Raw genomic sequence first — 14,027 nt, 5'->3', positions numbered from 1 at the left:
ATTTACTAATGTGCAACAACCTGTGCATTTACTATCGTGCAACAACCTCTGCATTTACTATTGTGCAACAACCTGTGCATTTACTATTGTGCAACAACCTGCGCATTTACTATCACGCAACAACCTGTGCTGCGTGCATTTAACAAGAAGACAGTCTTCCTCTCCATGTACCAACAACCATGAAGAGAAAAACAAACCAGTAACCTACAAACCACTTCCTGTCAACTCAAATTAACTGGTTTGGTTTCAAATGAGGCCAGAATGTACTCAACTTACTCAACACTAACCGTATCACTGAACAAAAGTTTGAGTTTGAATAATTCTTCACAATCGATATATCCTTCATTGCTTGCCAAAATATAACAATATAAAATCAGAAAAAGGAGTTTACCATTACAGGATGTTGTGAGGATGACTTGACACACTTGTTTCAACAGTTTCTTGTATTACATTGACAAGGTTCCATTGCATTTGTGGTATGTGTCCTGTAACTTGACAGTAAAGAAAATCCCCTTACTGATATCATTTCCCCACATTTTCCTGTTATGTCTAGAGACCAACCTAACTACCTAACTAAGTAAAAAATATAAATAGTAAAGTACAGACCCCAAAAAACTACTTAAGGTATTCAAGGTATTTTTACTTAAGTACTTTACACCATTGGACACACGCATACTCATACACACGCTAGCACACACATACACTACTGTTCAAAAGTTTGGGGTCACTTAGAAATGTCCTTGTTTTTGAAAGAAAAGCACATTTTTTGTCCATTAAAATAACATCAAATTGATCAGAAATACAGTGTAGACATTGTTAATGTTGTAAATGACTATTTTAGCTGGAAACGGCAGATTTTTTTATGGAATATCTACATAGGCGTACAGAGACCCATTATGAGCAACCATCACTCCTGTGTTCCAATGGCACGTTGTGTTAGTTAATCCAAGTTTAGCATTTTAAAAGTCTAATTGATCATTAGAAAACCCTTTTTGCAATTATGTTAGCACAGCTGAAAACTGTTGTTCTGATTTAAAGAAACAATAAAACTGGCCTTCTTTAGACAAGTTGAGTATCTGGAGCAGCAGCATTTGTAGGTTCGATGACAGACTCAAAATGGCCAGAAAAAACCTTTCTTCTGAAACTCGTCAGTCTATTCCATGCGAGAAATTGCCAAGAAACTGAAGATCTCGTACAACGCTGTGTACTACTCACTTCACAGAACAGCGCAAACTGTCTCTAACCAGAATAGAAAGAGTAAGAGGCCCCAGTGCACAACTGAGCAAGAGGACAAGTACATTAGAGTGCCTACTTTGAGAAACAGACGCCTCACAAGTCCTCAACTATCAGCGTCATTAAATAGTACCTGCAAAACACCGGTCTCAACGTCAACAGTGAAGAGGCGACTCCGGGATGCTGGCCTTCTAGGCAGAGTTCCTCTGTCCAGTGTCTGTGTTCTTTTGTCCATCTTAATCTTTTCTTTTTATTGGCCAGTCTGAGATATGGATTTGTCTTTGCAACTCTGCCTAGAAGGACAGCATCCCGGAGTCGCCTCTTCACTAAGTGACCCCAAACTTTTGAATGGTAGTGTACATTGTAGTATTGTTGTGTGGATACTCATCCAATATCCAGGTTATATTCTTCTGCTATTGACGGGCTAATCCTAACTTCAAGATTTGTATTATCATTGTTTTTTATTTTCTTGTAATGTAGTGAAGTAAAAGTAGTTAAAAAATATAAATAGTATAGTACCGATACCACAAAAAAACTACTTAAGTAGCATTTCAAATTATTTTTACTTGAGTTCTTTACACCACTGGACACACGCATAAACATGCACTCTACACACACGTACATTGTATTATTGTTGTATGATGGTATTGTAGATATGTAGTGGTGTAATAATGTTATATGATGTACTGTTTTATCTTTTGTGTGATGTAAGTGCTTTAATGTGTTTGGATCCCTTAGCAGCAGCTAATGGGGATCCCTAATAAATAAATAAAATACCTAATGTGTTTATCAGGATTTAACATTAGAGAGAATAACAACCTAGATCTGGAGGATTGGAGGGAAGGTGATGGATCTGTGTGTGTTTTTGGTACCTGCGGGTGCCCGTGGGTGGAAGGTAGATGTTGGTGTGAGCGAATGCGTCTGTGGGTGGCAGCTGTGGTTCTGATGCTGAGTTTGATGTAGAAGAAAGATTTTAAAAATATGTAGGGGAAGGGGAAGAATCCTATTCCTCTCGACACTCATTGGCTTTTGCACTGTTTACATTGAGGGGCAACATCTTACAAGAGATTACAAAGCAGGATCAAGGAGTTGGCCAGCTAACTTGCCTAAATATTCAGAAATGACTGTTTTTGAAAGATAAGATTGAAATAGGCATGGTCTAATTGACTCAACAACCACAAACACATACAGTGGGGAGAACAAGTATTTGATACACTGCCGATTTTGCAGGTTTTCCTACTTACAAAGCATGTAGAGGTCTGTAATTTGTATCATAGGTACACTTCAACTGTGAGAGACGGAATCTAAAACAAAAATCCAGAAAATCACATTGTATGATTTTTAAGTAATTAATTAGCATTTTATTGCATGACATAAGTATTTGATACATCAGAAGACCCAGCCACAACCCATCTTCAATGCTCTTACTGAGGGAAGGAGGTTGTTGGCCAAGATCTTGCGATACATGGCCCCATCCATCCTCCCCTCAATACGGTGCAGTCGTCCTGTCCCCTTTGCAGAAAAGCATCCCCAAAGAATGATGTTTCCACGGTTGGGATGGTGTTCTTGGGGTTGTACTCATCCTTCTTCTTCCTCCAAACCCAGCGAGAGGAGATAAGACCAAAAAGCTCTATTTTTGTCTCATCAGACCACATGAGCTTCTCCCATTCCTCCTCTGGATCATCCAGATGGTCATTGGCAAACTTCAGACGGGCCTGGACATGCGCTGGCTTGAGCAGGTCTCTTCAGGTCATTGACCAGGTCCTGCCGTGTAGTTCTGGGCTGATCCCTCACCTTCCTCATGATCATTGATGCCCCACGAGGTGAGATCTTGCATGGAGCCCCAGACCGAGGGTGATTGACCGTCATCTTGAACTTCTTCCATTTTCTAATAATTGCGCCAACAGTTGTTGCCTTCTCACCAAGCTGCTTGCCTATTGTCCTGTAGCCCATCCCAGCCTTGTGCAAGTCTACCATTTTAACCCTGATGTCCTTACACAGCTCTCTGGTCTTGGCCATTGTGGAGACGTGGAGTCTGTTTGATTGAGTGTGTGGACAGGTGTCTTTTATACAGGTAACGAGTTCAAACAGGTGCAGTTAATACAGGTAATGAGTGGAGAACAGGAGGGCTTCTTAAAGAAAAACTAACAGGTCTGTGAGAGCTGGAATTCTTACTGGTTGGTAGGTGATCAAATACTTATGTCATGCAAATTAATTACTTAAAAATCATACAATGTGATTTTCTGGATTTTTGTTTTAGGTTCCGTCTCTCACCGTTGTAGTGTACCTATGATAAAAATTACAGACCTCTACATGCTTTGTAAGTAGGAAAACCTGCAAAGTCGGCAGTGTATCAAATACTTGTTCTCCCCACTGTAGCTGTTTATCAAAGCCTGTGATTGCCTGTGTTACACTGATACCTGCATTAGGTAAAGGGAGATGGTTATGAGAAGGGTCAAAGGTTAGTTAACACTTGCCTAGCAGCACACCATTCTCTACAATGCGTCGTAAAGCCTGGTTGGTACACATCTGATTCTACGGAGTTCTGAGGAACCAACCAGCCTGCCCCGCCTTGCCTGAAACCACAAGCTGGCGGCATTATCTCTACACTCATCTCACAAACATCATCTGCTGTGGTTTTATACCACATGGTTTTATAGAGCTCCACAAGGCCTGGGGAACTGTTCTCTCGTCTGTTTTGTAGTCTCTCGGGGGTGTCTAAATCCTCATCCTTTGACTGAGTGTTGAGACTACTTAGTGCTTGTGGGTAAAGGATGATGCATGGTCCCTGTGTGCTGGTGAAAAGAGTCTGTAGTAATGTATTGAAAAGCAACCGCAAAAACCTAAATAATATCACATAATCAAAGAGCAACTGTCCCTAAAAAGCTACTTTTCATTTTGAAAATGGCCTATGTGGCATCAATATGAAACATGTATTCTTGTTTAAAAATGGACTACAATGTGTAAATAGGATAATTTGTCATAAAGTCAACCTCGTCCAAAACTGAGATTTGAGAGATGATATGATAAAATGGTATGTTACTGAATGAAGGGTACCGTAACAGTTTTCCTTGGGTTGGGTTTATTTTAATCCTGCTCAGATGCCCACAGCTGGCAGCACCCAAGTAATCATACATTTGAAGCGCAGCAGCATTGGACTCGATTGTAATGCCCATGGTCAATTTGGTTGTACATTCAACATCCCTATGGGGCAAGTTAGGCCCCATCAGTAAAGGATGTACAAGGAACAATACATTAAAAGGTCAATAGCTCCAAATTTCAATGACTTAACCTCAAACTAACTAAATTGTAGAAATTCATTTTCAAATATTTAAAGCATTTATTGAGACAACTAATAGATGTGCAACATTAAAATATTGTCTCATTTACATTGTGTAATTTTATTGACGGTCCCAAACTAGCCTCAGATATCGTATATCCAAAGTCAAACCTATTTTGCCAGTGCACACCAGCCGGCTGGTGCTAATTGGTTAAATTATTTGGCTAAGTTTTCCCACCTGCAAACACACACAGGATACACCCACATCAAACCACACACCGAAACCGACTCACTTTGAATTCAGTATGAATTCAGCATTTCTTAATTAAACAAATCTAAAACAAGGTCAAATCAGGAAGTGCAGTCGACCTTTAAAGATGCACTCCAGGATCTTAAGCACAATAAATTTGTAACATCATATGAATATAAATATATACAGTATATATTTTTTAGCCCGACGTAGCATATCATACGAAATGGATGACATGGTACACAAAAAACAGGGACCACTATTGACTCATGAGCAGCACTTTCAGAACTACTGGCTGAAATTATACAAAAGTTTGAGAGTGCATCTTTAACCAAACACAATTAAAACATCCCCATCAAGCATGTAAACAGATTCAGTAAAGTGCTGCTTAAGCCACCTCTGACCTCAACCTTCAGATATATCCTCCACCTCCACTATGAAGGCAGACTGTGAGCTCATACTACTATTGTTTGGCTCATTTCCAGTGAAGCCACACCAAAATAAGCAACTCTTTGAACCTATGTCTGTGGCAGCCACATGAATCTCTCCGCTGCACAGCAACTCTGAGAGCTTCCTGCTTCCTTTTGCTTGTTTCTCTAACCAAGGTTGCACTCAACATCAACAAACTGTTTTGCAATATTCTGTAACAAAGGTAGACCTGGTTGCAGAGGTAACTAAGTGTTTTTGCCTATAAAACTCAACTGAATGACTTTCACCTGCATATCTTTTGACTAATTGGTCAAGAAATCCACCTCCTTATGTCACTGTAATTGTGTTCAACATTCACAAATGTAGAGTGGATGTTGTCATCTCACAATGTCTCAAGTCTGTTCTAATCATACAGCTTAGTGTTTTTGGTGCAGGCGGAGGCAGAGAGATACTGAGTCATCCTCGGAGTCAAAGATGAACCATAGAGGTCCATTTGACAACACATTTGTGTGAGACACACTTTCATTGATGTAAACCTACCAAAACCTGCTTTAACCCAGAAAGCTGTAATTTGTAATAAGACTGGCAGACAATAGAGATGTTTTTGGTGGTTATGTCAATGGAGGTCAACCTGTCTACGTCAGCCTTACTGTCAAACTGAACATAACGTGGTGTGTTCTGGAGTACATGTACGATGTACAGATGCCAGCATGGATTTGAATCAGACCCACTGTTCTGTCAGCATTCCCTCTCCTGCCTTTAAGTAAACAAACAGATTTTGATGGGGATTTTTGTGATATGTTAATTAATTTCCACAGGGCTGTAGAAGGGTTAACCTCTATCGTTCTCGATCCAATAAACATACCGAAAACGTACAAATATATTTTAAAACAAAACATACCAAACAACCATGCAACACTACCTATCATTTCCTCGCTGATTAGCCTGTTCTGAGAGCAGAGTTACTACCCACCTGAGAGACTGAAGGTAACCACGGACACGGAGCTAGACAGCCATTCAGTGACAGCTGCTTAGCTATAGACACAACCGGTCTGCTACCACACGAGACACTTTCACACATCGGCTCTGTCCGTGTATTGGTGTTTGTGTGAAATGAAGGTGTCTGTGTGAGAGGAAGAAGGGGAGACTGCCATTCCACCAATACCCACAGACACCAAGTGGTTGCAGGGCTGTAGTTGTGTTATTACAAAACAGTAACATCAGTTACTCTTAACTAATAGCCTTTGGAGTAGTTTAAAACATTCCCCAGGGCAATCCCACACAGCAGATAATGTATGCAATTCTGTAATCACATCTGAAATGTTTTTTTGATAGTGAACAGGCTTTGGTTTTTCCATTTATGTTTTGAGGTTGGACTTTAGCACATATATATAGCTATAACCGATTGATGTCAGTATGCGTACACCAGTGCTGATTTGTCATCTCATGAAGTGTTTGATCTGTGCTGGCACAGCTGATATTTAAGAGCGGCTGGCCCAGTACTCCGGTTGTCTTGAGAGATGTGGAGGGTCAACACCTTTAGTTGGCTCTCCAAATTGGATTTCTAGAAACTGATTTTGTTTTGTTCCACTTTTTTGGTTTACGTCCTGGTGGGGGTTTTAATTTTGTTTTCCTGTTCTTGGGCAAATTTAGTGGGTTCTCATGGTGGGTGTCTTTTTGGTTCCAGTTGTTGTTGCTAGTTAACTTTCCGTGGACACCCCCACGAGTTTCGTTCAGAACCCCTCCTAAAACACCACGTTTCCTTTTGGCTGTTGTCAGTGACTTTGTTCGATCCTCCTTCTGTTTGAGCAACATTAACGTGACAGTAGTAAACCACAATTCACAACACAAAATATAAATTGAACATTTTATTTCATTTTTACAACATTTTTTTCAAAGAAAGATTGTGAGGTTACATTTTGTTCAAACTGAGTCAATACACTATTTTAATTTCCCCCCCAATGACTAAATACATTTCCTAATTATACAGATATAAGATGGAAAACCGTACATCACCCTGACCATACAAAACATTGTCATATGTATTTGCTTATCATTTACTCATCCACAAAACCAGATCATTGTGGCCTTTCAATGCTTCATCTAAAAATAATTCACAATCCTTGATCATTCAATGAGATGTTGGCAGAATAAATGTGTCCATGTCACCATATGCATACTGTGCAACATGTACTAATCTGCATACAATCAAACACACTTCTATAAAGTCCACATCAAGATTCAACTTTAGGACAAGACCACTGCTTTAGAAAGAGCTTCAATTAAGGACAACACATCAATCAATGTATGAACGCTGGCATCCATACTCTAATCACACACCAGGGCCTCGACTCCAGTTCAATTTCATCAATGATTTTACCCAATAAATTACTGGGAGTTTATATTTGGAGTGTGCGACTCTATTTTTATATCGATGAACATTACGACATTGTTAAATGTATGCATTGTTTGTGTTTTCTAACTGTTATTATGGCACACATGGCCCATAGACTGAAGGCCTCTCTGGGGATGTGGCCCCTGTGAAATATTTTATTCGGTGTATAGCCTCATGATATAATGGATATGATCGTAAGTTATGACATAAAGAGGAATGCAGTGAAAAATACTGAACTTCCAGTCTTAACATAAGCAATATCAAGTGAGAGTAGCAGAAATGATGTTATAGGAACCTGCATCTGAAACTCTGCTATAATGGCACAAAATCGACAGAAGACCAAGTTATATAACCACACTACAAAACATACAACAGAAATAGGAATGACACTCAAAATGAGCGAGTAGTAGTGTTAGAAAAAGCCTGCTCCCTTTACCATAAACTCTCAACAGTAATAAAAAATAACTAAAATAAACACATTAACATATTCCAAACAAAATACAAGCACAAGGTGAATCAAAGATGGTCCTGTACATGTTAGTGGCATCATTAGTAGCTAGAGACCTTTCCCCACACAGGCTTTGTTCTAGTAAAAGCTGCTCTGATATCTCTGAACGTGATTTGATGACGAGCTTAAAACTTCAGAGGCCCAACAACAGTATGTGTTTTCTATCCAATAGGAATAGCCGGTGCGGAAACAGTGGAGTTGCAGACACGATCTGTTATTTATTACTTCAGTTTCATGGAGCGGATACGCTCGCAGTCTTAACTTTGAGATACAGTGCTCTCCAAGTATCGTCATGAAGTTACTTTGACCTTCCACGTGCTCTCTGCTTCACAACTGTGGCAGCAGTCCAAGGAAACGACAACAAATCAGACAAATGCCGCTTTCGATTACTTGGGCTCAAAATGTAGTCATTATTGGAAGTCAGGTTTCATTCTTCCTCTCTCATCAGTAGTCTTTGATAGCTGTGTGGCTCTTCCCGTTCCCATCCAATGTCACTTCTAATTTTCTCCCTTTTCACTTACTAATGAACAATCTCTCACTTCCACTTAACCTTTAACCCTTTACACTCGTACCAGTATGCGGGGTTGTAGAAATGGCAGATTTGGGCACTGATAAGCACCTAAATTGGAATGCAGTGGATGTACAGTAGCATGCTATACATTACATCCGAGCTCTGGCTCTGCCCTTCACAGCTCTGTAGGATTTTGACTGACAGCCGTTCTGAACTTGAGCACCGCGTGCAACAAGAAGTTGACCCCCCATCCCTCCTGCTAATTGGGAAACTTTAGCAAAACGTTTCGTTGTCTGAGTGAGGGAAACCAGTTAGTCCTCCCACTCAAACCCTTGTCGTTTGTTTGGTATTATGTTGCACCTACCCCACATTTTCCAGGGAATATTCTCATGTTACTGAATGTATCCAGAGTATTTTCAGATTTCGTTATCAACAAATGTGGCAAAATGTACAGTAAATGTAAAATGCACATCCAATCGACAGTGTAATGTTTGGATTCAGTCTTACAGTGTGTCAGGTTGTGTCTTCAACTTTGGTCTAATAATTTCCCCATAACATCCAAACTGTTCCCTTTCAATTGCTACCATGCTTATGCATATGCTTTCCATATGTCTTCTGTGAGAAACATTTCAATTTAGCCCTATCCATATGCCAATTCCCACAAGTGTAAAGGGTTAATCCCTCTGTCCTGCAGCAGACCTAGCATGGCCCCAGATCTGTTTGTGCAGTCTTGCCAACTCCTGCCAGTCATTGTCATGCCATGCAGGAGTTGGCAAGACCGCACAAACAGATTTGAAACCAGGCTAAGACTGTCCTGCAGGAATGGCTATTTCCTTACTCAGTACAGGAGACTCTCCAGTCCCATTTTCAAGTGCTCTCTCGCCCATCTACTCAACCCTAGTCTTCACAAACACATGGATCTACCCCACTTACATAAAGCTTGCCTTCACTTCTCCTGATTCAGAGATCATACGGGTTCAATTAATTTGAATTGAATTCAGCGTAAAAACAACTAATCTCTCTGTTGAGAGATTTGTTGAGCGCTTCAGACTTCCTGGACCATAGCGTGTAGTAGGAGATGGTGTGACGGTGTGCTCTGATCTGAACACAGAAGAGATTATATAAGATCAAACTCGAGCCTCAGCGAGAGAAGGGCTCTGAAGACTGAGGATTCCTCAAGGCAGAGGAAGGATCGAGAGCAGCAGTGCTGCGTGTAGAGTGTGAGTCACAAACAGAGTCACTGCAATGCAGGGGTGCTCCCGAGTCTGATCTGCTGTCCATTGACAGGGTGTAAAGACGAGTGAGGCTACAATTAACTCATCATGAGGAAGCCAGACTGACACGGTAGACCACTGCCTACTGTACAATAAATAAAACAGGACACAATGCTTGGCTGAGTGGCTAACTGGGAATCAATACCTTGTCAATGGAAGTGAGAGCACACATTTACACAGATTCAATTCATCTTTAAGAGGAATGTATTTACAGTCGGCTTACCATAGAGAGACGACTTACAGCGAATGAAAATACATTTGACTGTATGGGACAGAACTGAGGAAGCACAGCATCTCAATAGCCCACTGTAGAAGACGCCAAATAGAGGAAGCAGTTGTGGACAGCTATAAAGAATGACTTGACACATTCTGCTGGATTTACACAGACAGAAGCTTGACAGCATCCATTGTTGGTCAGCTGGAAGGTTCTTTTGCCTTCCATTGAGTGCTGTAGACTTGGCACCCTCTGCTGTTTAGCAGAGCAACTGAAAGCTACCCAGGTTAGAGGGAGCTCCGTTGGGCTCTGCTTCTCCTTGCTAAGAACCAGGCCTGTGGTAGGCCTCGCTGAAGCCTCAGACTCGAGTGAGGAAGTGTAGGCTGAGGTTGGCAGGGATGTGAAGGGTCTCCAGGCTAAGGGCTGAGGGGGTATAGGGGAATAGGACAGGGAAGGTGTGCTTGGTGTCCACCAGGAGCATTGGGACATCGTTCCTCTCCTGCAGACGATTCTGAGGACAAGATAATAAATAAAAAAACATGAATAAATGACATGGAAAATAGATTATATTAGACTGGAAGTGGTTTCAATCACTCATTATAACAGACAGAGAGTTGTTACCTGGATGTTTCTGATGAAGGACACAGTGACTCTTTCCTCAAACTCGTTGAGCGGGGTGTAGAGGTTGAGGATTTTCACAATCTGTATGACCAATAGGACACTGGTTAGTATATGAAGACACGTCACTCTTCCTGTGAACTTTGAGACGGAGTTGTGAGGGGCGTTCCGGTGCTCAATGATTGGTGATGTGCAACAGGCTCGTAACAGGTTTCTGTAACAGGTGTATGAGTGTACCTGTTGCATGGTGAGAGCGGTACACAGTGAGCAGATGGCCTCGGCGTCCTGGGACGTCTTCTTCTTGACCTGAAGCAGCTGGGCGGCCTGGATGACGGGCTCCATGTTAATCACTGCCCCGCTCTGGTGGAGGTTCTTCCCCCGAAGCCACTCCTCCATCTGACTGATGTTGTACCTGACCAATCCCAGTGAAAGACACTTAGTAATACAGACCCACCTCTTCAGTGACAGGTCATAAATCAAACCCTTATGCTACGTTCTCTCTCTAACAGTACTGAGTGCTCCTCTTAGCTATACTGTATGTAGCATTAAGGGCCTTTTCCTGGTCAGTCCCTAGTTACATATAATATCCCCAGCATGGTTCTGTATGTGTGTAATATATACACACACACACACACACACATAAATAAACAAACATACCGGAGCTGCATGCCAGTGCTCCAGGAGCAGACGTCTTTCCTGAGCAGCAGGTTGTTGAGGGTGACAGCGTTGATGCTGTAGAACAGCTGCCGGATCACCTGGCCTGCTATCTCTGGGTCCAGGCCGTGCTCGCCCATCACCCCGTGGAACTGGCCCAGCTGTCTGATCAGGGCCTCCAGGGTGTAGCTCCCTGGGCCCTCCTCGTCCTTGTCCATGCTGGAGGAGCGGTTCCTGTAACCCATGGGCTTCACTCCCGCAAGGCTGGGGATAGACTCACTCTCCAACATGGCCGACACTGCCCAGTTGAAGGGAGGAGATAATGAACATTGCGTTAACTCATTCATATCTATAGGTTTCATTGGTTCACTTTTCTTCTTTTAGGAAACCTAAGTACTGAACTAAACATTCAGCTGTGGAAAATATAGATCAGTATAATAAGGGATTTAAAACATATATTTTTTTACACAATGTCAAAACAAAACAGCGGTACAATCAACCCAGAATGAAGAAACAGTTGGTCAATTTCCAAGTCCATTGTCTCCAACTTCTGGACCATACAGTTCTTGCCCACCGAGCTGCCCCAGCGCCTCACCGATCATGGGCTGCATCACATGCTCTGCCACCTTGACGAGCTGCTGGTAGATCTGGATGGAGAGGTCACTCAGCACCTGGCGGTACTCTGCCAGGTCAAAGTTCTTCAGACAGTGCTCATTCTGCTTGGCCGTGTTCTGAGTCATAAACGCCTGGGAAAACAGCAAGAAAGGAATGAGAGTCGTAGAGAGCTACGATTTGTAGAGTAGGTTAAAGCAAGTGTATGTCAGTCTGCACATCTGTAAAATGCATTGTGCGTGGAGAGGAATCAAGGAGTCGTCAGACTGTCTAAATGTCAGACAATCTACCCCTTATTTCAACCAGCTACAGTACTGAGCATCCTTTCTAGCATCTCGTCACAGTTCATAATAAGCAGAATGATCTCTGATCGTTCAAAGGCTCACCTCATCTCCACTGTACTGCTTGAGACAGTGCAGCAGACGGCTCGTGTTGGCCAGCCAGAAGGAGGTCATCTCAAAGTCATCATTGTTTTTCTGCAGAGGCATTGCAAAATGAAAAGAATGTTCAAATACCAGAGTCGCTGTACTCTATTCTGACCGAGCGTTCCTCGCAACTTACTTCCAAAGACTGTGCACCGCGTTAAAGTATGTGAGTGAAGTCTACACAACTCTGTATCTATACCTTGAGGACCTTCTTAATGGCGTTGATGGTGGAGGTGAGCAGAGAGTGGACCTTCTGGTCATCGTTGATGTAGTCCGCATGGCGGATGCACATGAAGAGGATGTAGGCCGGTAGGCAGGGCACTGTTGCTGATACAGCATGGGGCTTCATGTCTGGAACACCAAACAGCACATCTTAGTTATTACAATAACACTGTTATCACAATAACATTACATTAACACTGCATTACAATAAGTTATTCCAATGACATTACAGTGACATTCCATTTCTATAACAGAGAGTGATGTGTCCTGGAACAGGTTCCTCCACTAATTTCAGTAATCATTGCAGTCATCGTGTGGATTTGAGAATATAGTGATACGCTCTGGACTTGACAGGTGTTTGTACTTGGGATGCTGTCATATTGTGTGATGAGCCGACTTTCTGCCGCCACGTCGTACCGGTGATGAGCGTTTTGACCAGCAGGGCCTCGTCCTCTTTGTAGTACTCCAGCATGCCCTCAAAGTCCTTCTCTCTGCGCTGGACAGTCACCTGACGGGTCATCTCTGGTTTGGCTGTGGTGGACTGGGATGCTGCTGCAGTCACGGACACTGGACAGAGCAGAGGACAAAGTGGTCACTGATACCGCAACAACCATCATACAGTGTGTCCCTTTGGCCTTCACTACAGCTTAGTGAGACCAATAAATGAATTGGCTACAGAATTCATTAGGAGCTCCAGGTCTCTCACCTTCCAGCTCCTGTACTTTCTTCATGTAGATCCTCAGCTGCTTCTTCAGCTTCCTCTCGTTCTTCTCCAGTTTCTCCACAAGCTCTTTTAAGTCCTATAGTAACAAAAACATTCAAGATGGTCAACTCTACACTAACTAACTTTCAGAGCTCTGGGCTGTTCCATTCCAATAGGTGCCCCTGGGCCTGTATTCACAAAGAGTCTCAGAGTAGGACTGCTGATACAGGATCAGTTTTGTCTTTTGGATCATAATAGTATGGTTGAGAGTCCTAGAGTAGCACCCTGGTTGCAGTGTTCTCACCAGGTTGTCGTTGGTGAGGCGGGTGATCTCCTGCTGGACGCTGTATTCCACCTGGGCCTCAGGGGACAGAGACATGGTGTGGTTTAGCATCTCCTGCTTCTTCTCTATGTCGTCCCTTAGCAGCTCAATCTGGGTGCGGAACGCCTCCAGCTCATCCTCGTGCTTCCTGGCCTGAGACTGGAGCTGGGCCTCCAACAGCCTGGGGGAAAGGAGGAGAGGGGGAGACAGGAAGGAGGAGAGAGGGGATGGTTACAATAAGCCTGAAGCTGACTGAACCTTACCAAACGTCTAACTTGTAGCATTGCGGTACCATAGTGTGGAGACTTACTGTATTAAGTATGGTTTCATAGCTCATTAACTCGCATCTTAACCCCCACAGTTTGTGCCTCTTTTAG

The 14,027-nt window shown here is 42.6% G+C and overlaps 1 protein-coding gene across 3 annotated transcripts in view; it reads right to left on the bottom strand.

Moving 5' to 3' along the window:
- Positions 1 to 7,047: 7,047 nt before the first annotated feature.
- Positions 7,048 to 14,027, bottom strand: part of myo5b (myosin VB) — a 91,261-nt gene continuing 84,281 nt past the window's right edge. For all 3 annotated transcript variants that reach the window (XM_036977479.1, XM_036977481.1, XM_036977480.1), the window contains 10 exons: positions 13,633 to 13,831; positions 13,332 to 13,425; positions 13,043 to 13,192; positions 12,603 to 12,754; positions 12,365 to 12,454; positions 11,962 to 12,112; positions 11,370 to 11,664; positions 10,950 to 11,124; positions 10,716 to 10,796; positions 7,048 to 10,605 (listed from right to left, as the gene is read on the bottom strand). In XM_036977479.1, coding sequence (XP_036833374.1) covers positions 10,453 to 10,605; positions 10,716 to 10,796; positions 10,950 to 11,124; positions 11,370 to 11,664; positions 11,962 to 12,112; positions 12,365 to 12,454; positions 12,603 to 12,754; positions 13,043 to 13,192; positions 13,332 to 13,425; positions 13,633 to 13,831 — 1,540 coding nt within the window. In that variant the 3' untranslated portion in view covers positions 7,048 to 10,452. The remainder of the gene's footprint in view (positions 10,606 to 10,715; positions 10,797 to 10,949; positions 11,125 to 11,369; positions 11,665 to 11,961; positions 12,113 to 12,364; positions 12,455 to 12,602; positions 12,755 to 13,042; positions 13,193 to 13,331; positions 13,426 to 13,632; positions 13,832 to 14,027) is intronic.

Source organism: Oncorhynchus mykiss, chromosome 5 (assembly GCF_013265735.2).
Source record: "Oncorhynchus mykiss isolate Arlee chromosome 5, USDA_OmykA_1.1, whole genome shotgun sequence".
NCBI classification, from domain to species: domain Eukaryota; kingdom Metazoa; phylum Chordata; class Actinopteri; order Salmoniformes; family Salmonidae; genus Oncorhynchus; species Oncorhynchus mykiss.
The sequence above is the reverse complement of the archived record's forward strand: the minus strand, read 5'-3'. Positions and strand labels throughout refer to the sequence as shown.